Source organism: Epinephelus fuscoguttatus, linkage group LG3 (assembly GCF_011397635.1).
Source record: "Epinephelus fuscoguttatus linkage group LG3, E.fuscoguttatus.final_Chr_v1".
NCBI lineage: Eukaryota > Metazoa > Chordata > Actinopteri > Perciformes > Serranidae > Epinephelus > Epinephelus fuscoguttatus.
In genome coordinates this window covers 9765524-9789700 of record NC_064754.1, presented here as the reverse complement: position 1 = coordinate 9789700, position 24177 = coordinate 9765524, and the positions used below count along the sequence as shown (strand labels likewise).

The window sequence follows — 24177 nt, the reverse complement described above, 5'->3', positions numbered from 1 at the left end:
ACGATAAGGTGTTTCACAAGCTGGCAGATACACTAGAAACCCGCAGGCTGGAAGCAAACAGGGCCAGAACACCTTCAGCCCACAGGTGGATCTAGTTCCTCAGGCAAGGGAGAGAAGCGGAGCGCTGCACCAAGACCGAGCAATCCCTCCTAACACTGGGAGGACGAGGGGCAGCTGGCGACCGAGGTCGGCCGCCAGCTGCCCCTCGCCTCCTAGTGTTAGCACTCGTGAGGTGCTGAGTGTAGAATGATGCGGATATTTTTTTTTTTTTGACATAGGCTTCAACATAACAATTAGTGAAAAAATTATAAGGGTCTGAATACTTTCCTTACCCACTGTATTTCTTCAAGAATGTGTAGATGAATCCCAGATGACCAGAATACAGAATTTTTAAAAGACTCTGTATCTAAGTGAAACATATAAGCATCTGTCATTATCCCTGTATGACTTGACTGCATGAAGAGTATGATGGTCAAGGAGAGAACTCTGATCAACAGCAAACATGCTGGTGGTTGCTGTTACACCATAGGCAAAAAAATGCCTGTCGAAACCTATTGTATCCCACTTTTGGACAACAAGCTTGACTGAGTGATCCAGGACAAGAATAGTTTTCACTAGACCAAACTGAGGCTCACCATCAGCAGCACAAGACAGAAATACAGTCATACCAGGCTTGTATTGTGTACCATGTACCTTAACCCAAGCTGGCACGAAAGCTTCCGTAAAAGGTGGGATATCTTCGAGTCCACTTTGCGTCACTAAACCCATCCATTTCAGCAAGCAAAGTGCTGTGACCTGGACCAACTTCTGTGTCAGTCTTGAACACAGAACCAGAAAGGAGGGAGTAGCATAACATCATCTGATGTCGAAACGCCATGGTCTTGCAAATGTTCTTGAAGTTGCAGGTGATGTGGCTGATCCGTTTAAAAAAGCCATGTTTGGCCTCAAATCGCATAGACCAGAACTGAATCAGAGGTCCCAACTTTAGAATAGCATCTGGATAGTGCACCATAAAATGATGCTTTGGAAGATGCAAAGTGGGGTACAGCTCAAGAAACAGAGAGTGGTGCTCTTCAATGATGGCCAAGTAAACTGCAGCTTCTGGTGTAAGAGATGGAGAAAAGATAAATTCCATGCATTCCAGAAGAAGAAGCAAGAGCTCCCAGTGCTTGTTTTCTTCAGGTATGAGGTCTCCAATCATACATGGCAACAACCTGAGGAGACACCATGTTTGGGCTGCAGACTGATGCATTGCTCCTTCTGGATGTTTCAGTTCATGGTTCCCAATCACAGATGGCTTGTTCTTCAGGTCAGGGAAGCCATAATCAAAACTCGTGATTCGGAAGTTGAGCTTTTCAAGGGTGAGATATTTGTCCTCAATCAGTGACCTGAGTATCAACTTCAGTTCATATGGTCCCACTCCTTCCAACAAATCATGCATTATGTCCACAACTTTGTTGTGTGTGACATGGAAGAAGGACAGATTATTCAGAATGCTGTCCCTCTTAACACCTGTCTCAGATAGATTAGCATGACGAACGTCTTCAGCATAGTTTGTCTCAGTTCGCATCAGGGCAGTGTCTTCTTTTGTCTGTGCCCTTGCAGTCGTCTTGTGTGCCTTGCACAAACGACAGAAGTAATTGCTTGAGAAGCTCTCTGTGAATCCAAGAAGGGCATTTAAGCCAAGATTGTCTCCACAGAACTGGGCAACTGAAACCCGCACTTCACCCTTGAAATGACGTGTGTTGAGGGAGATGCCGTTCAACTCAAGATCCTTAAGTTCCTCTATGACTGGGAGCAAAACACTGTCAATTCCATATGTTTTGGCATCGTCTGATTTGTAAACTGCAACCAGAAAGTGTGATGACAGTTTTGAGAGAAACTCTGGGGGCAGACTCTTGATTGTGAAGTAAAGGAGCCCCAACTTGTGCACCCCAACCTTTGAGCCAAGTGGGTTGACAGTTTCACAGTCATCATTGTACAAAAGAAGAGGAACAGATGGTTTCCTGGAGAAGAGAGGGTGCTGTTTGCAATATTCACCATCATTGAAGTCTAAGAGGCCTCCATTTTCTCTCTGTTGCCAAGAAAAGATGGCATCCAAAATGCCAGGGATCTCAAGCAGTTTAGTCAAGACAGGTCTCAGTGGGACACGATAAAACACATCTTGAACTGCAACCTGTTTAACTGACCCAGTAGTGTTCCTTCTCTGCACATAGGACACTCCAGGCAAAGGCTCCTCTATGGGGTGAATGAAGTTGCCTGACTTTGCAAAATATTGCATCTGTTTAAAGTCAGATTCTAATCCCTTGAATGGATGTGCTGCTTCTTCAAAGTGATGTTGAAGTTCCTGGACCCTGGATTGTCCTTATGACCTAATTTTCCAAACAGAGACAAAGTCTTTCTCTGAAGTGAACCAACAATGTCTGAAATCAAGCTTGATGTCTGCTGGACAACAAAGCTGACTGTACTGTAGGTCTGTGCAGATTTGGACTTTAAGCTTGCCAAAAACAGAGCTATTCGCTCAGTTATGGTTTCTGGTTCCAAGTCATCCCAGAAATCATTGTCTTCATTGTCTTGAGGCAGAGCCTCTGAAGGATCTGAAATATCTGCATTCTGCACTTCCCGGCCCTGCATGGATACTTCTGTGCCCCTCCTGGAATGCTGCTCAGTTTCAAAATGCTGTTCTGGGACTGAATGCTGAAGCAGATGTCTCCTGAAAGAACGAATATAGCTAAAAGTCCGCCTGCAACCACCTTCACAGCACTGAAAGAATGTTGAAGCATTGTTTATACCATGCACTGCTCTCAAGTGAACAAACAGACCCTTTGCATCACCGGCTATTTTTTGTTTGCAGCGGAAGCACGTATATGCCATTATTAAACTACATGTGTAGCATGACAGTTTAAATAATACTTCAACCGTGGTGAGAGACTAAGGGGGCTTTCACACTTAGGACCCTGAAGCGTGCCCTGGCATGCTTGACGTCAAAGTCCGGTTCACTTGATAAATGTGAACAAAAGCGTGCCGTGCGGTAAGCGAACCGTTCCCTGGTCCACTTGGGAGAGGTGGTCTAGGGCACGGTTCGCTTCGGTTTGCTTCTAGTGTGAACACAAACCTCCCCTCAAAGTGAACCTCTGAGTGTTTACAATGTCATGCGACGTCCTAACTAATCGACCGTTGTGTTCAAAGCAGCCGCATAACAGCAGGAAAGGGAGCGACGTGGTCCGAGTCCGACAACGAAATGACGTTTTTTTTTTTTTACAGGATTTAATGAAACACTCGAGCAGTAAGCTATAACAACATAGTATGTCTGCTAACTCTCACTAACTTTGTGCAGCACTCTCTGCAGTTACCGGAGCATTACCGTAAGTAACACAGCATATGCGCAGGCGCATATGATTACCGTATATGACAGTATATAATACCACCAACACAAGCGTGCCAGGGAACGCTTCAAAAATACTAGTATGAAAGCTGACCAGCGGGGGTCTGGAAAGGGGGGGCAAGTGTTCCTGGGCACGGTTTGGTTAAAGTGTTCCTAACGTGAAAACACCCTAATTTACCCCGCCATCAGTCACATAGTCAGTGGCATTAATAGTACATCAAAGGCAAGGTCAGAAACACAGAAGTGTGTGGTGGAGAAACAGAAGCTTACCTAATTCAGGTTAAACCTACGACTGAACTGTACTCACAAGCTCCTTATGGTGTTTCTGGAATTTGACACGCAGTCCCACTTTGGAAATGAGGCAGGCTATGGCACAGTCATCTAAAAGAAGGAAACTCTCCTTATCCACTTCCTGGTCTGAAATTCAAAGAGGCAATGGAGAAAATGAGACAACAGCTCTGAGTGGGGGGAAAGAAGGGTGGTGTTAAGTTATCCACTAAAACATAAAAACAGCTGTTAGCTATTGGTCTTGTCGAAACAAGATCACACAATACATATTTTCATATTTAATATTTAATTTGTCATATTTGTGTAATCTGAAACATGACCAGGAACTGAAACAGATGTGAAGTTGTGGTGAAATCCTTTCTTCCTTGCTTATACAAAGAAAGAAATTGTTGATGCCATAAAACAAAAAAATGTGAATGAAATTTTTAGCAATGAATGGGAACAACCCTCAGCCCATTCATTTTTGACATTGTGATAACCATTTGATCAGAAGCATTATTAACACAGTTGTCTCAGGTGGTACTGCTGAAAGCTGCTGAAAGCCTTCAGCACCGGACAGTGCCCAGCCCAGAGCAGATTTTCATTTTAGTTTTGCAATTAAACATTATGTCAAATATCAAGGAAATGATCTCTTTCTGTTTCTTAACACTAACATCTCAACTTCATGTCTTAATAAATGTGAACTTACCTTCAAAGGTGTCTGCCAGGCTGTCAAGCTGCCATTCAGTTAACTTCTCTCTCACAAAACTGTCCATCACTCAGGTGCATCCCTGGAATGAAATTTCAGATTGAGTAAATGAATTTAAGTAACATCAATGGATCTAAGCTACACTTCACAGATCACATTGACATATTACAGGCTTCTTATAATCTCTCCATGTATTTGTATAAAAGATGCCTATGATCAATGTTTCATTTGATTCTTCCAGCTCATAAAATTACATTTGATCATGTTTGCACCACCTGATTGCAGCAATGGCTATCTACACTTTTTTATTTTTTCCATTTTTTCCCCCTCACTTTTTCCCAAAAAATGAGTCCAGCACCTGGTATGGCACAGAGAGGGGTATTCTGCCTCAAAATGACTTAATATCACTCAGCAGAGTTATATTTACAAGATTTGACTTCAACCAGTGCTTTTTACCACTTGAAAGTGAGTTAAAGGGCCATTACAATGCATAAATCAGAGTATTTCACCTGCCAAAAATTGATTCCAGGTACTGATACAATTCCATGCGCGTTGACATCTCAGTCATACACATATTAGGTATTAAGCACACTTAATTGTATTCTCTCATTTTTTTTTTTATTTTGGGGCAAAATATCCCTGTATGTACAATACCAGGACCTTAGTTACAAAACGATTGATCAAGCAAAGCAGTTTTGTGTTGCTATGCGTGGTATTTATTCAGTTTTGGGAAATCACGATATCTGGAAAACATCAGTGGCTCTAGAGCCCAGCTAGTTTATCTGATAACCTTGGATCTACAAGCTCATGCGTTTTGTTTCGTGAGCCGAATTATCGGCAGAGATCTAACGTTACTCCTCTCCAAATAACACATACCTGGTGATTGAAATCAGTAAAAACCAGGTTCATTTTCACTGCCGCGATGCAGAAATGCGGGACGGATTTGCGGAATATTCCCACAGCGCTTTTCCTCGCTCAAACCATACACACAGGCGTGGTACGGATGTGGTGCGGGATTTCGCGTTGTTGTGTTCCAAGTCCGCGCTGCGTGAACGGGTGTGGCTGAACATGGACGAGAGTAGCAGCAGCAACAGCGAGCTAGCAAGCTAACGTTTAACAAGCGTCAACATCAACTTTCTTTAGCATTTACCACTCTCATCGCTGCCACCAAGCTAGACAATGGACTGCCAGACGTTGTCCTTTAATTCACTGTGCATAAAATCATCCCGTCTTTTATCAAAAAGGACGGGGTGCTGTGAAACGAGGTTTATCGACCTTTCTCACATGCTGTCCTTCCTGACTGGAATTCCGCGGGGGGTCAAAGTCTGGGCGGAAACTTTTTTCACCGCACGAAAGTTCCGCCCCGGTGTGCAAACTTCCATAAAAATCCATGAAATCAACTTTTATATTTTTCCGCGAGAATAATCCTCAGTGAGAATGGATTAGCAGTTTCACGTTAAAAATCTGTGTTTATCTGAAGCTGTTCGGTTGACACAGGACTTATGTACGCAGAGGCTGTGAGCCAAGCTGCCGCTGACCCATAGCCCACCTAACGTTAGTTTATCTGATAACCTTGGATCTACAAGCTCATGCGTTTTGTTTCGTGAGCCGAATTATCGGCAGAGATCTAACGTTACTCCTCTCCAAATAACACATACCTGGTGATTGAAATCAGTAAAAACCAGGTTCATTTTCACTGCCGCGATGCAGAAATGCGGGACGGATTTGCGGAATATTCCCACAGCGCTTTTCCTCGCTCAAACCATACACACAGGCGTGGTACGGATGTGGTGCGGGATTTCGCGTTGTTGTGTTCCAAGTCCGCGCTGCGTGAACGGGTGTGGCTGAACATGGACGAGAGTAGCAGCAGCAACAGCATCAGCGAGCTAGCAAGCTAACGTTTAACAAGCGTCAACATCAACTTTCTTTAGCACTTACCACTCTCATCGCTGCCACCAAGCTAGACAATGGACTGCCAGTCGTTGTCCTTTAATTTCCTGTGCATAAAATCATCCCGTCTTTTATCAAAAAGGACGGGGTGCTGTGAAACGAGGTTTATCGACCTTTCTCACATGCTGTCCTTCCTGACTGGAATTCCGCGGGGGGTCAAAGTCTGGGCGGAAACTTTTTTCACCGCACGAAAGTTCCGCCCCGGTGTGCAAACTTCCATAAGAATCCATGAAATCAACTTTTATATTTTACGCGAGAATAATCCTCAGTGAGAATGGATTAGCAGTTTCACGTTAAAAATCTGTGTTTATCTGAAGCTGTTCGGTTGACATAGGACTTATGCGCAGAGGCTGTGAGCCAAGCTGCCGCTGACCCATAGCCCACCTAACGTTAGTTTATCTGATAACCTTTGATCTACAAGCTCGAGCGTTTTGTTCCGTGAGCCGAATTATCCGCAGAGGTCTACTCCTCTCCAAAATATACAGACCCAGTGATAAAAATAGATAGCACTAAATATAGCCGTTTCAAATGAAAAATCACCATTATGCCAATGCTATTCGGCAGGCGTAAACTCTGGCAGGAGCTGTGAGTTTGCTCAGGTTTTTCTCCGGTTAAAACACCGCATCAAGGTAAGTAATAGTAATAAAACATGGTCGGCATGTAACGCCAAGTCCCCTTAACTTAACGTTAACCTAACGTTACACCAGAGGTTCCTAGGATAGCTAGTTAATGTTAGCTAACCTTACGGCTAACTCAATGATAGATAACCAGCTAATGCTGCCTAAAAATGTAAAGATATAAATGTGCAGTGGGTAGTAAAGCCAGATGACCAATAAAGCCTGGAGACTACAACACATTAAATTGCAAAATTCAAAACGGCTAACGTTATAGCATTGTTAAAGATTAGCTAAAGTCAGCTAACGTTAGCATCTGGGGAAAAATTCTAAACTTGCTCAACTTTATTAATAAATGTCTCAGAATAAAAAAAATTAACCCCCCTAAGATCCAGGATTGTGAAATAATAATAAGCTCACTCTATTACCACCAACTATTGAAAATATAGATAAATGTATTAATATAAACTTACCAGAAAATCTGTGTGTGTCTGTCTGCTTGATGTCCTGTGACGTCTCATGGAAAATTCCAGAAAGTTGAACAATAGAAGAGCGGGAAAAATAATAACCCACTGGTTGGGTCACAATAACCCAACCAACTGTTTAGCTATGAATGAACCCCTTCCAACCCCTTTGACCCAGCATGAAACAACCCAACAATGTGTTTACAATACCCCAAATAACCCAGAATTATGACCCAGCATGGACAACCCAACAATGTGTTTACAGAAATAACCCAGCATTTTTTTGTGTGTAGAGATGGCCATCATCGAGGCGAAGCTCCTGGACCAACTGGTGGTACACCCCATGATCCACCCTCAAAAACAAAACAAACACAAAAAACAAAACAAAATGGTAGATTAATTTCACAGATAGGTTAGTGGAAGGACATGATGGGGTTGTTGCCTCGTCTGTATCCTTAAGCTTTCAGAAAACGTTCACAAATATGAATATAGTTAATGCAGAATACAGACAGAAGACTCTGATAGTGCACCCAAAAATGAAAATTCAGCCAATATCTACTCACCCATATGCCGCGGGAGGCTCAGGTGAAGTTTTAGAGTCCTCACATCACTTGCAGAGATCCAAGGGGAGAGGAGGTAGCAGCACAATACGAACTGCTCGTTCGTAGTGATGAAGTGTCCTGAAGCCCCGACATAAATAGTTGTTTGGAAAAACATCATTTGAACTCTGTTTTTAGCCTCATTGTAGCCTGCAGCTCTAACTGCCTCTCTGTACAACGTGCTCACATGTACACGCTTGTGCGAGATCGTGAGACATGGGCACTGCATTTGTGTGTGTTCATGTGCTTTCGCTGGTCTCACCATAAACAACTTTTTATGTCGGGGCTTCAGGACACTTGGATCACTACGGACGAGCAATATGGAGATATTTTGTGGTTTCAATTATGTGTTTTTGGACGTTTGAATCTGGGGCGCCGTCAGCCTGCATTAGGTGGAGTTGTGTTGCTACCTCCTCTCCCCTTGGATCTCTGCAAGTGTTGTGAGGACTCTAAAACTTCACCTAAGCCTCCCTCGGCATATGGGTGAGTAGATAATGGCTGAATTTTCATTTTTGGGTGCACTATCCCTTTAATAAAGCACCAACCAACTATTTGCTGTGTAAAGATATAGTGGAGCAACAGCGCACTCTACCTGTGTGTGTGTGCTGTAATCTGAGCTTCTCTGTGGTTTGTTGTGGTAACCCGGCCTGGCCAATGTGTATTCCCTGGGTCAGCTCTCAGCCGGCACTTTGCACTGTGCTCATATGGCTGTTACCGGTGATATCAGGACAGTGCCATTGCAGGAGCATAGCGCACATCCTCTGGTTCACACCTAGTTAACACCGTTAGCTCTGTCAACACTGTTGTTAGACACCAGCTCAGCCACCTCCATGTTTAAAACTGAAAAAACATTCCTTTAATAGAATCAGCGACTGTAGATGTATTGTCCCTTTTATTCATTTGGTGTTCTCTAGTGATACAATGCATGATTTGTGGATATACAAAAGTTAACTTTCACTGCCATTAAAATACACCATTATTACTGTAACATTTCCTGTCATTGATGCCTGTTTGGAATGGGCTGATTGCTCTGCCTCTGGTATTGTGACCTACAGCTTTCTCTGGTATTGCTTCCTTGGGTCCTGAGCAATACACCTGCTATGACATAGTTGCATTTAGGGTATACGTGTCATTTGGGTGCAAAAGCTCACATGAACATTTTATGGCCTCGATGAAGTCAAAGCCCAGCTCCTTCTGGAAAACAGTGCTCATTCTGACATCTACATCGCTGATGCTTGAAATGTGTGTTTGCTACAGTGCAGGCTGTTCTCATGCACTGTTTGTATGTATACTGATTTGTATATAACCTTTGTAATCATCATTGAGTTATTTTAAGATATATTGCCACGTTACATTATGTTCGTAACTTAATGTTAAGGCATAACGTTTCCTGAACCTAACCTGCTTTTTTGTTGGGTGCTGATTCATTAGACATCATATGAACTGTTGTATGAGGATACTTAATACAGTCTCCGCTCTCTGTTTCTGCATCTGTTCTTGAATGATCTGCAGCAAGCAATCAAGAGCAAGCTGTACCCAGCATGCCATTTGGCAATAAAACACTTAATAGGGATCCCCTCTCAATATTCTACACATTATGGACATTATACACTGTTAATAGATATGTCCCATAGAGCTCCAGAGTTTGTAGTATCACACCCGCCAAGTGTAATGTCCATTTAGTTAGATTAAGTGTTTGGAGACACTGTCAAAAAATGCCTTTGGAAAGAGAACTTTGGAAATCCTCAGGCAGCCATTTTGTTGATGAGTTGATGAAGGCGAGCCTCAGTGAGTGACACCTCGATATTTTTTGCTTCTTTTCATAAACAAGGTTACTCCTACTGTCATTGTTTTTGATTTGAATGATGAAGACAATCCACCAGGCCAGGGTCTCTCCAACACTGACTGACAGCCAACTCATCCATGGCTGACAACCAGTGTAACCAATCAGCATATCGGTGCTACAATCTTAGTGCAGCAGAAACGACCAAAGCAATGAAATTCCCCCCGACCTAAAGTGGTATCGACCTGAAATCTGGCCTCGCAAGACTGGGCCTTTCTGTGAGACTGACCAAACGCTGACTTGAATCCATAAATACCCTGCATTCTGTGTTTCCACTTTGTGTTCTGGCCACTCATAATCTCCGTATTATGCATTCAGAGCTTAGCCTCACGCTCCAGAGTTGCACGTAACAGCGCTGACTGTAACTGCCCTGGGGACGTCAAGACAAGCAGTTCTCCTGCCAAGCAGCCTCGCTGACTGACTGACTGTCTCCCTGATTGTCTGACTGACTGCTAGATAAACGGAAGGTCACTGATCTACCATGCATCTCCACAGGCTCTCCTGCGCAGCCGGCCTGAATAATTTATGTGGCAGATTTTTAGGAGATCTGAGGGAATGGCCATGTGAAATTACCTTGCATTGATCCTGTTAGTTGAGAGAAGCAAAGGAAGGGGGGGGCGGGGGGCGGGGGTTGACGGATCAAAAAGGATTGCGAGATGAGCAGCCGTGAGGAGAGCAGGTTCTTGTGTTTACTGGCTTGATTCAGACATCAATACCAATGTGATTACTGGTTTTGACAAATTATACGGATACACTGCTCTTTCATTTTTTTTTTTCAGAGCTGGTTTGGACCTCAGCCTCCTTTTAAAGGTCCAGTGTGGAGGATTTATTGGCAGAAAGGGAATATAAGATAATAAGTGTGTTTTCTTTAGTGTATAAAATTACCCGAAAATAAGAATTGTTGTGTTTTCTTTACCTTATAATGAGCCGTTTATATCTTCATGTGGGAGTGAGTCTTCGTTTATGGAGAATGCCATGTTGCACCGCCATGTTTCCACAGTAGACCAGAATGTACAAACCAAACACTGACTATAGAAAGGCCATTTGCGTCTCCAGAAATGCCACTGTAGTTAGAAGCCTCTCTACGAAACGCAGGGTTGGAAAAACACTTATTTTTTGATGTGAAGCTGCTTTATTCAGTGTTTTTACTGGTTTTAATTACCGGGTCTGTTTGTTTTGGACAGGAAGAGACCTCTGCGGATAATTTGGCTCACAGGAAAAATCTCCTGTATGCCAACGTAGTTAGCAGTCCCTCTGCGATCAGCAGCGCAGGAGAAACACTGGTTTTTAATGTGGCACTGCTTTAGTGATTTTACAGGTTTAAATCACCAGGTCTTTTTTGTTTTGGAGAGGAAAAGATAACATGGCTTAGGTAAAAACCTTCTGTTTGTCTGGATCTGAGGTTATCAGAGTAAAAAGGTGAGCACACATAGCAGATTCTGGGCTAATAGCCTGTCCCTGGCATGCCAGACAGCATCAGAGAAGCACTGATTTATAACATGAAACTGCTTTATGCTGTGTTTTTGCGGGTTTAAATCACAGAGTCGGGTTGTTTTGGAGAGGAAGAGACCTCTGTGGATAATTCGGCTCTCGGTAAAAACCTCCTGAATATCTGGATTAGAAAGAAGGTGAACACACATCAAGTTATTAGAGGAAAAAAGGTGAGCACTCAAAGCAGGCACTGGGCAAGAGTCCTGTCTGCAATGTGCCAAACAGTGTATAAAAACTGCTTTATTCAATGTTTTTACTGGTTTTAGTCACCTGGTCTGTTTGTTCTAGGGCAGAAGGGATCTCTGTGGATAATTCGGCTCACAGTAAAAACCTCCACAACAATGAACACTGAAGGAATCCTAATCAGGAGTAGTTAAAGCGGGATGCAATTTACAGTCCTCACTGCTACACACCACTAAATTTTCCTAAATCTTACACTCTGCTCCTTTGGATCATTTTGCAAACTTATTTCACCAATTTTCATGAAACAAAAGAAAAAAAAAGTCTTGAACTTCTTATATAAACTAAGATTATGAGTTACAGTTAATAATTGGTGTCTGGCTGCACAGGGAAAAGGGTTCCCCATCAGGAGCAGTGATTTATTCAGTATGGGAGCAGCCTCTCCCCAGCCAATCTCACAGATCTCTTTGTGGGGGAAATTTAGAGCCTTTCAGTCGAGCTCCGGAGTACAGAGGTGGAATTTAAGGGAGCTTAGGCCCCACATTATTCTTGAGTAATCACATTATCTATACACTCTTGCTCTGACCCACACAGAGCCCTCTTCCCTCTACACATCTCTCACATCCCGTTAAATCCAATTTTGGTTTTAACGCCCTGCCCATAACTAAATCAACAAACACGGTCCAAGTGTGCTGTGTGTTTTCTCACTTTATAACTCTCCTTGAAGAGGTCACAAGGCAAGTTTCATTAGACATTGATCAACTTCACTTTAAAGGGATTCTCTTGGATTTTAGCACAGTGTGTTAACAGAACTGCTCCATCACGAGACAGCAGTTTGTAGTCTTGTGACCTGTGTTTGTGACTGCAAACCTCGAGACCATCCATTTAATCCATTTTCAAATCCATTTAAGCTAGTTGTTCTTGTGCTTGACTGAGCGCATCCTAAGACCCAGAACTGACTTTGCATGATACGTCAAACAAGAAACTGTATTGTCTCCACAGGGCTGTTGCTTTCTATCTTTACTTTTTCTTGACTGACATAGTTTATTATCTGCGCATTCTATGTTGTCCTTGTACTATAATTCCTAACAGCGCTGTAGGCTAACTGTAAGAATCGCAGGTAGGCCTAAATCGACTGTGACGTACAGAGCAGCCAGACTGACACCAAAAATAATGCAACGAGACAAAAATATCAAGCATGTTTGAAACCGATCTGACGCCCCAGACAAGGTGATGAGCTCAGGAAGAGAGGGGCGCCAACCTCCATACAGCAGGGTGATGGCAAGGCCTTGCAGTCATGTGTTTATTATGAAGAGTCATCTGGAGCACATCTGGAACTAATCATATTGTATTGTGAGCCAAATCATTTTGCACCAGTATAATCAATTTTAAAGTCATGTTTCTGGCAACAGTCCAAGAACACTTTCAGAAAGTGCAGGGGTGTCGTTGCTAGGCCGTTGTATGTTTATATGAATCCATCAGAGCATGTTCAGACAAAGTCCTGCTTTCAAATGTGCCATTTAAATAGCTATCAACTGCACTTCCTGGAGACTTTCTGTGTTTGTGTCTGTTGGAAGACTTTAGGACCGCTGCAACCTGCAAGGTGAAGGTCAGTTGACAGATGGAGACAGCCAAGAGCATCAGTGGGGCACTTTTCTGTACATTTGCCTTGCCATGTCTGCTGTTACTGTAAAAGATCGTAATGCTTAAAACAACAGTGAAAGCAAAATCATAACACAAATGTCCCTGGAAAACTAGTTAAAACAAATACATATAAGACATTTTCAAACCCTTAGTCAGTGTGATGAAACCCTGTACTGCACCAAGGTGGCCCAAGCTGTCACTCAGTGGGCAAGCAGTGACCACCTGCTCAACACAGCCCAAACCCAGGAACTCACTATTGACTTCAGTGGCACGCCAAATCCAAAAATACCCATACGAATACACAGAGACCCCCTCATCACCACTGACTCTTTTAAACACCTTGGAGCACACATTAAAAATAACCTGAAGTGGAACACTAACACTGAACACATCATTGCAATAGCTTAACAACAACTGCACTAAGACAGCTAAAACATACCGGATCAAGAAACAAGTCCTTGTTCTTTTCTACTCAGCCATCATTGAATCCATCATCACATCTTCTATTACAATATAGTATGGCAGCGCCGCCAGACAAACAAGGAAGAATGCTGCTGTCAAATGTTTCACTGGAAAAATGGTTGATTTTCCACTGCCCCTGGAAGCGGTGGCCCTCGCTTTTGACTTAACGCTTTTTTGCTATGTCCATGTCTGCAACCTTGGAGGAAATGTCGCTGCTAGATAACTCTTCGTTAGCTTGTCTGTTTATGACAACACAATAGTTCCTTTTTTTTTTTTTAAAAAGATGTTTTTTGGGGGGCTTTTTTCAAGCCTTTATTTGATAGGACATGAGTGACATGCAGCAAAGGGTCACAGGCTGGAGTCGAACCCGGGCCGCTGCGGCAACAGCCTTGTACATAGGGCGCCTGCTCTGCCACTAAGCCACAGACGCCCCAACAACACAATAGTTCCACCTGCATGGTTCTAGTCTCGCTCACCAGACCTTTCTCAAGAAAAGAAAGGTCTGGCTGGGCCACCTCTCACTTTAAGATTGGAGAAAAAAAACGCAGCGGCTTTTTTTTATTTCTTTCAACCAATCACAGTCGTTCTTGGCGGTGCCACAGCAAGGGTGCGCTTGCAAAAATATTGCCGGGGGGAAACAGGTTTTGGTGTAACACGCCCACAAAAATACAGGACGCGAACCATGGCAGAAAAATGGCTACATCTCCGCAAGATCAAACACAAAAGTTAGTAAAGGACGTTTGTCAAGGTGGTAGGGAAGGACTTCAGCGAGTGGCTCGTTCCGCCCAATGAGAGGCTGATCTATGCAGCGAACTTCCGTCCACTCAGACTAGCGTGGTTCCTACTTGGTCCATGTCTACAACTGTATGATAGTCGTGCATCATGAGACCAACGGAAAAAATGCACAATTTACTTGCTTGTTTAACCAACATTGTGAGGCAGGCCACATACAGTATATTTTGAAAGACGAGCCACGGGCTGTATAAAATCTGTCTGTGGGCCACAATTGGCCCCTGGACTGGACTTTTTGGCATGCTTGAATTAGAGGGTGGAGCTGTGGTGGAGCAAGGGGTGGATCTGACTCATAGGGTGTAGCCACGCCTCACAGACAGCCTGTCACTCACGCAGCCTTGCCCATACATAAGCAGGACTTTGGGCGTTAATGAAATGTACAGTTGCCATGAATGTTGAAATTAGCCATAGAGACCAAAATTCTTTTTTGTACTAGGCTGTAAAAATGGGTTTTTTTTGCTTCAAGTTGAGCATTTTATCATGGGTGGTAATGGGAGATTGACTCACCCTTGGCGCCACCCTCAAGTGGTCATGTGAGGAACTACAGTTTTTGGCACTTTCAAGTTGGATTCATTTTTTAGCCCTGGAGGCTGCCTCTTGACTGAAACAAGTGATTTTTGTGGGGTTTGTGATGCTCCAAACAATGTATCCACCATTTTACCGCTACTCCTTTTCTCCATGATTCTGTGCGGCAAAAAATGCTAGGACTGGCAAGTTGTAATTACAGGGTTTGACCACTATATCAAATTTGCTTCAAAGCTTGGCGCTGTTCCTGGGATCTTGCTCAGAGGCACTCAACCTGTTCCAGAGTTGCTCATCTGGAGTTGACAGCTGAGTTATCAAGTGATCCAGTCACTCACAAGCAAAAGGTACACGCAGCCCGAGTCAGACCTTCAGCTCAGGGCGGGGAGCGAGCTCCGGCCTGGGAGAGCGAGAACTGAATTGAAACAGGTGCCAAAGTGGTTGCTCCTCTCGGTTAGTTTAACACCTTAATACAGTTAATGTAAGAGTTCCACAATATAGTAGCTGACATGTGGTTTCGCTTCGGCAGTTTGCACTTGCTCGTAGCAGGCAGGCGGGGTGAGAGAATGAGTGAATTTGTAGAGATGAGGACTCGTTGTTTCGAGCGATTGTTTCATGACTGGCACATCACTAATCTGAATGTCCCAGATGAGGCTCTGAGCTCAGGAACAGAGGGCACACCAACCAAGTGTTTGTTTTGGAAAGTCATCTGGAACACATCTGGAACTAATCACATTGTACAGTGGGTAGTTGGCCTAATATTAACTTTGCACTAATATGACAAGCATAAAGTTAAAGCTGATTTGTAGGGACTGTTACACTCAATGATGGAATCACAGTAATAAATGCTGATTTTAATCCTGGCATCAATCTGAAACCACACTCACAAGCTGCTGGGATGTCATTGCTGAACCACTCTACGTCTGTATTGATCCATCAGAGCGTGTACAGATACAGTCCTGCTTTCAAATCTATCACCGTAACAGCTATCAGCTTCACTTCCTGTAGACTTTGTGTGTCTCTGTTTGTGTTCATGTGTGAGGAGGATGTGAGATGTGATCATGTATTTACCGCTCTCTAACTGGTCTATGAGCTCCGCTTTAGCCGTGAAATCAATTCTATTCCACACACCCTGACCTCCAAATGAAAACACCCTCCAGCCCACCCCTGCATCCCCCGACTCTTTAAAGGAGTTTGCATATCTCTTTGTGCCGTCTTCCCCCCCCCCCTCCCCACGAAGATAAACACAGCAAGGGAAGGGGCAGGGAACTTAGTGAAGGTGGCTATACTGGAATCTTTCGCAGAACTCGGCGGTCACAAGAGCGTTATGAATCTTTAATGAGAGATGTTAGCGCGGCAAGGAGAGGAAATGTGCTGAAAACATGATTATGGGCTCATGGGGAGGAAACTGTTAGAGAAAGAAAGAGAGGGAGAGGGATATCAAGCGGGGGGGGGGGCAAGGATAAAAATTGTTTCGAAGGGCGAAGGAGGTACAAAGGGATAACAGTTTTTCAAAGCTTGGACTGCTTAAGGCAAAGGCATTTTTCCACCGCTTAACCGAACCAAGTTCTGACCAGAAGTGCTCACAGAGCCAGAGAGTATGAGGGCAAACACTGTGCGTCCTGTACTTTAAAACAGCTTGAAATTAACACCATTTGGTTTGACAGCAACATCTTTCTTGCCAAGCAGAAATGAAGCAGCACAGGAGTTTTCGGTGAAGGATGTCGAGATAAGAGTCAAGAGCCTGCCTCGTATTTAAGGACAATAACGTTGACTGCGATAGTGTGAAGTCTTGCACAAAGCTGTTTGATGTGTTACTCCTTAATAAATCCTTGTTTTTATCTCTTGCTGTCTGCCCCTCTTAGTCTCCTGCTATTGTCCCACGTTATCTTCCAGTCTTAAATTTGATACACTCTGAGATTAAGGTCTAGATAAATCAGTCTGCCTGTAGGTGTGCATGTGTGTGCGCATTAGGATTCACATTTTCTTTGAAGGTTGTCGCTGCTCTGCTTGCTGTCACTTGCACCGTTGCAGCAGAGATTGAAACAGACGAGGGGCGAATGTGGCACAGTTGTGAATGCTACAACACAGTATAAAGTGGTGGCCATGGGCTTTCTGAGTGGAGACTACTATCATTCAGTGAATTCTAATGGCTCATCTAGATTGTTACTTTTGTCACAAAATGCTTTGAGTTTATAAAGGATAAAGATAAAAGTCAAGTGTGATGTAACATACAAAGAGAAAGACATACGCTTATTCACTTTCTTGCCACAAGTTAGATGAAAGTATTGATACCACTGTCTGTATTAAATATGGAGCTAGAGCCTATGGGCAATTAGCCCATGGACTGAAAGCAAGGGGAAAAGGATAGCTTGGCTCTTTCCAAAGTAAATAAATCTGCCAACCAGCATCTTTATAGCTCACTAATTAGACATTGTATCTTTTTTTGTTTAATCTGTTCACAAACAATAATGTGAAAGCAGTAATTTGTGGTATGGAGGGAATTATGGGCTGTTGCTAATTCTAGGTAAACAACAGCTGCAAGAAGTGACTTCTCAAAATTGTCCTTGTCACAACAAGCTACACAGAAGTGCTGAGTGTAATGATAAACTACTGTTTGCCAAGAAATAGTTATACTGCAACTTAATTTTGTACAAAGCCAGGCCAGTTGTTTCTCTCTCCTCCCAGTTTTTCTTAAGCTAAGCTAATCACCTCCTAACTACATCTCCTTACTTAATGTACAGACATGAGAATGGTACTGCTTCTCATCTAACTCTTAACAAAATAGCATTTTTTCCCCAAATGTTAAAGTATTCTTTCATATATGTTTCACTCAGTTTTTGCACAAGTGTTGACTTGGACGAGTTTAATAATAAAAATTCTTAATTTCACCTTTTACATACATTTCTGCTGGAAAGAAAAACTGGTAGTAGCCTCCTCCTTCTCCATGGTTTATCAGTGAGTCATTTTCCCTGTTTTGGCAGTCTAAAAACACAGACATCAGCTCCAAATCTTTAGGCCCAGTGAATACCATAAGAAAACTTTCTGTTGCTGCTGTTACATAGGTTAGATGCAGTGCCGAAGAGCCATCCCTGGAGCCGCTCTCCTCCTGGGCTGGCGACGGTCAGTTCAGGAATACATTGACAGAAATGGAACACAATATTCATAACTATGTTGTTTTTATCTTATAATTTCCTGAGACTAGGAAACAACCTTAGATTGAACTGTTTATATCTACATACAGGGCAGGATGTCTCCAGGCCTCCAGGAGGTGTGCCAGGTTTTGAAGCCAATTTTCATAATGGCCAAACAATTATAACTTCTGGGTCTGCATGTGATACCCTGTGGCCCAAAAATACTTTTTTCCATAGGCTTACATAATGAGAGATGTCTGTAAATCAGTGGATACAATTTTTTCAAGTGTCTCAATCCCCGCAAAATCAGAATTTAATCCATTCGGTTTGATATCATTTGGAAAGTTTAGAAGAGCTGCTCTATTGAATTATTTTATCCCAATTCAAGTAGGTGGAGTGCTAAACCCGTTGTAAGCATCATCTGGGTAGTCTCATAGGCAGCAGTTGAACCATTTTGGTTTCACGCGCCACTGAGCAAATTTCATACAAATGAACGTGGCCTCGTAGCTAATGCTGTATCCAGGTCTCTTTATACATTCATGGTCCTCTCTCACAGCCATGTTGTACAGTAGCCCAGAATGGACAAACCAAACACTGACTCTCAATAGCGCCATTTGCGACCAGTTCCAGAGGCTTGGCACATGGGAGAAGTCTCAGTTCTCCAACCTCACCACTAGATGCCACTAAATCTTACACACTGAACCTTTAAACCTGTCGGTAACTTTTAGGTAACATTAGTGGTGTGATGCTGACAGTTAGCCCTGTCATCTTGAGTGTGTGGGCGGACTATCACCAACTATCCCTGGCTATGAGCTCACACTCCTGTAGCAATAATCTTCTATAGCGGTGGGGAGGCAGAGGGACCGCTGGTTCGAGGGCACTTGTTACATTATAAACAGAGAGACAAAGAGCAGGGCATGGAGGAGCTGAACAAATCAATGTGCTGCGAGGAGCTCTACAATGAAATACAATTTTATTCAATAAATTAACAGCCTATTTAATAGGCTGTAAGTGTGTGTAGCATGACAGACTCCCGCTGGTTAAACACAACAATGCATTTGACCTTTGCAAACAGAAATGATGTCCGTCTTTATTTGCACATTGAGCGTGGAAGTGTGATCCAATCACAGGTGGTCACTTGAGATGCATTGTAACGCCAGGTGTGAACAGACAGACTTGAAGCTGTCCACTTGTGATCTGATCACCCAAGACGCATGGTAATATCAGGTGAAAACAGGCTCTTAGATTAATGAGGCGCTCTTGTCTTGTCAAAACAACACACTGAAAACTCATCTCTTCCTTTCTCTCTCTCTCTCTCTCTCTCTCTCTCTCTCCCTCTGTGACAGCTTTGATATCAGCCGGCTGCTGCACCAACAACTGTAGAAATGTCAAGCTATGGGACAGGTAAGAACCCCTCTCCGCCTTGTTTCTGTTTCACAAACGTCTTTTGCATTAATTAGAGTCTTTGAGAGAAGAAAAACCGATGAAGGTCATTGTGTGTTCTTTCCACGAGGGCCCATAATCCTGTAATTAGCTCCCATTATTCTATTTTACCATACAGAGTGTCTCCTTTAGCTGGAGTCTCCAAACCAATTTACATTTAAGAGTCGGGTTGAAGGATATTTGTGAAGATGATCAGAAATCTCCAAGTCTAAATAATTCAATATTTTCTCTCTGTTCTCCTTCTAATCATTAAGTGATCAACACAATATCTCTGATTTATATTCTGTTGTGATCCTGTGTCATTGCAGGGTCAATCCTTGAGTTAGCCCAGCGTCCCAGCTCCAGATGAGTAATGTGTTTGCATGCTTGGTCTGGCCCAGGTGTAGTCACAGTGGGTTTACAGTGGGACTACAGAGTTAGAGGTGACCCTATCCCGTCCCCGTGTGCCATCCTACATCTTCAATCAGGCCCCAGTGGGAGGGCAAGATGGCTGTGTTAATATTTAATGACTGCAAGACAAGACACACCTCCCCCCAGAGGATAGTCACAACCCCACGTAGCCGGGATACACACGCACACAAACACGCATAATCCACACACATTCTCATGGTCGTTCTCCCATAAATGGTGACCTTTCCTACCTGTGGATGAAGGCGTCCTCCTCCTCTTCTTTCACAGTCTTTTCACCTCATCATTCCTTCTGTGCCTGCGCTTTCCCAGCCCACTCCCACTTACCTCGTACAAAAATATCAATGACTCAGGTGAGGAACAGAAGAAAGTGTACTGTATGTCAGTCGATGATTTGCGAGCGTGGAGAAAAGCAACAAGGATGTGCTAACAATGCAGACTGAAGACAGGTCCCATGGCCATCCATGGGTTCTCTCTGCTGTGGTGAAGACAGACACGAACAAAAGGATCTGTCACTGATAAGCAACACAAAAGCCTGCAGTAATGAACATTTTATCTCTCTTAAACTCCCTCTTTTATATGCTTCCACAGGATTTCTGCAACTTGTCTATCTATCTATCTATCTATCTATCTATCTATCTATCTAGACAACTCCAGTTTGTATGAGTCACTCGCTAAAGACAGTTGGGGTTGACAAGCTGTAACTAATAGCTCAGATAATGGTTAATAAATAATTTGCACATGTTTTATAGTTCAGGAAGATTATGAAAAATCCCCTTGGCTGGTGAATCTAGGAAAAAATCAGTTTATTACCAAGTTATTGCCACCTACGTTTGATGTTGTAAGAACTGAATATTGCCTTTAAGGTTAAATTCGATATGTGCATTGGTTTCAGGGTGTAGGGGGTTGGGAAGTGGCTATGGCCTCCACCCCTGACATCACAGATAGCTTTGTCGCAGCTAGAGTGATCGCATCACAAGATGGTCTCTAGTTTTTTGTTTTTTTAAATTAACTGGTATATATTGTTATTTTTGTTTTTGCCTCACAGCAAGAGGGTTCTTGGTTTGAACCTGGGGTTGGGGGTTTGAACCCTGGGGTAGGGGAACCCTCACTCTGCGGAGTCTGCATGCTCTGTCGAGTTCTCTGGGTACTCTGGCGTCCTCCCACAGTCCAAAGAGTTGGGTTAATTGGTGACTCTAAATTGGCCATAGGTGCGAACGTGAGCTTGAATGGTCCCGCCTCTTACCCAGAGTCAGCTGGGCTCCAGCTCCCCTGCGGGCCCCAACAGGATAAGTGGTTATGGAAAATAAATGAATGAATGAATGAATGAATGGTATATAAGAATCATTGGTTCCAGCGGGCAGGTCAAAAAGTGACAAAGCAGCGCTCTCAGTAAGTTATTAATAACTTACAGAAACATTGCGTACAATAGTCCACCTTCCACCTTTTCTTCTCCACTCTCTGTCACTCTCTCTCTGAAATATATACTCTGTCCTTATTTCAGTCCTTGGTCCTGACAGTTGTGCCACTGTAATGCATAAAGTTTGTGGTTTGCAGGTCAGGTTCCGGTTTGGTTTTTGTGTCATTGCCCCCGCAACAAAAGTATCATCATCCATCACAATGTTTCACTGAGGAAATCATCATATGCCAATTTTTATGACATCAACTAACCCTGGTACTTATCTGGCAGGAGAACACACAAGAATAAGCCTTTTTTATAGCGCACATTTTGACATGTCACAGCAGGAAATGCACAGGTGTAAATAATAACATTAATGATGGCTGAATTCCATTTAGCTGAGTCAGTTTTAGAGTCCTGTGTCTGCTGGCTCACTGTCACTGCTGACTGGGACACTTGAACACAGCAGAGCCATCGTGAATGTTATTAGTAACACCTGTGCTTTTTTTCTGCTTTGACAAGTCAACATGTCTGCTGCGAAACCGAGAGTGTTTGTATTGCTAACAGTTGAGTGTTAATCACCATGAAACTGAATAATGCTTTCTGAGTAATGCGTTGCTATACAGATATTTTATGGTGCTTTACTTAGCAGGCAGCTATTTAGCAAGAATGCATACAAAATAGCGGTCATGAATGCGTGATTTTATCCAACAGAAGCTGGACTTCCTGTACCTACCGGAATCCTGACTTCATTCAGCTTAACCAAGCAGAGAGACTGGCCTCATGTCAGCTAGCTCTTAGTCATGATGAGGTTCATTTGATACCGCTATTACACATCAAACTTCTCATGAAATACATGTATTAATCTGAGCACAAGATTTTTCACTCCCAAAAAACACATGCATTTACTAGTTGTACCCCATTTGAATTTAAGTTTTGTAATTCTTTTAATCAAGGATCAATAAGATACAACATAATACTGTAGTAATAAGACCTCCTCTTCTTGTTCTTCTGTTCCTGTACAGCTTTGATGCCTCCTCTTGACCCCAACTTGACCAGCTAGGCTCCTCAAACGGAGGGGAGGTTGCAGTGGTACAGCCCTCCAGTGTCTCCGGCCTGGATAGACACGAGGGCCCCTGGACGCCACCCTCCAAACTCCGGATGGTCTGTCGTCCATGGCCTCATCCATGTCCACAGCCCTGAAACAGCCTGCCTCCATGTTTTTATTTCTACATATCGAGAGTTTGAGGGAAGAGAGGGAGTTCTGGGGGGAATGCTGTTAGTACGGTTGGTAAAACTCGAAGACTGCCGTAGCTAAATGGATAAGAGTGGATATCTCTCCCTTCCAACTGTGACACGGCTACCTCCCGGAGAGCGCCTGCAGAAAGGGAGGGACACCGGGGATCGGTGAGAGAAGATGTAGAGGACTCTGCACTGTTTTGTGCCGCTAACCTCTGTTTACAAATGTACATCACTGGTGGAGAAGCACATAAATTAAACTTTGTATACCCTGCTGTTCGAAACCTGAATCATTATCCCACACTTTTCCCTCTTTCCCACCCTGTTTATCCACTCCCTCCCTCTTCTCCTTCATCTTCAGATATCCATCATCTTCAAAGTGTGTAATGAGACTGGTGTAATCTTAACGTTCTGTCTCTCGGTCTCCAATTCCAGCCGATCACATGATCCATCATCTTCAAATGAATTTAAAAACAAAACAAAAAGCATAATTGTCAAAGATGTTCTAGCAAAGAAAAAAAAAACAACCTCTTCCTGTGTCTTAAACCAAGATGGTCATCATTACTAGCTGCTGACAGATGTTCTAGTTCTATAAGATGCAATGTTCAGGTGTAATTTTTCTTTTTTGTATTATCTTTTTTGCTCCCTTAAAGCGCCTATATTGAAGCTGGGGAGAAGATTATACGTTTCTCCATGTTGTTTTTTACAAGGAAGTAAAGTCCAAGTAAAAAGTAGATTATTGGATTAGTTTTCTATATATCTATATATATAAATATAATATGATTATTATTTTTGACTTACTGGTATTAGAACTATTATATGAAGATGCATAATGATATCTATCGAATAATAAACAGACTTCTTTATGTAAAAGTGCATCGCCTGCTCAGGTTTTATTTTAGTGTGCTGAAATGAATCAGAGATGCGTGTGTGCTGACCTTTGACCCTGCAGCCAAAGGTCACATTGGACATGTTGTGGGCTGATAATATGGTTAGGAAAAAAATCTATAAGGCACATACAGCAGCAATGACCAAAAAAGGATCACAGTATAAGTTGCTTCTTACGTGTGCAAAGGTTAAACTGATTTTGTTCAGCGTCATGAACAGAAATAAGGATGAAGTAATCAAGCTCTAGCAAGACACATCCTGACCGCCACACGTGACCAACATCTCATGCTGTCACATCCTGTCAACAGAGACAATAGGATCAAACAGGAAAGAATTTCCTGTTACAGTGAGCCAGTGGAACAGCCAGCTCCGCTTCCTCTGCACACATCACCCTCCCTCATATCCTGACCAACAGGGTCAGTCCAGTTGTGCCGTAACATCTGCTACTAAGGATTTCCGAAACCACTGTGTGCATGTACTTTTGTGATTTGGTCAAAGGATAGCTGAAGATGTTCCCCTGAAAAGACGAAAACCAACAATGCATTATTCTATCTCTTAACCAGTTTTTCCAGCTGAAAACCAGTATATATGGGTATTTGAAAATCTTGACATTTTAGTGCAAAGTACTCAAATTCTGCATATTGTCCTATGAATATACAAAGCGACTGCCGGCTACTGTTCGAGACCCGGCTAATGCAATTGAATTTTGCTACTGGCTGATGTGGTGGCAGGTGACGTATATCC

At 43.1% G+C, this 24177-nt stretch overlaps 1 protein-coding gene across 1 annotated transcript in view; it reads left to right on the top strand.

Moving 5' to 3' along the window:
* ccdc85al (coiled-coil domain containing 85A, like) overlaps positions 1–23383 on the top strand; it is a 55994-nt gene extending 32611 nt beyond the window's left edge. Inside the window, exons 3-4 of the mRNA XM_049571836.1 lie at positions 19403–19460; positions 22332–23383. Coding sequence (XP_049427793.1) covers positions 19403–19460; positions 22332–22350 — 77 coding nt within the window. The 3' untranslated portion in view covers positions 22351–23383. The remainder of the gene's footprint in view (positions 1–19402; positions 19461–22331) is intronic.
* Positions 23384–24177: the final 794 nt, after the last annotated feature.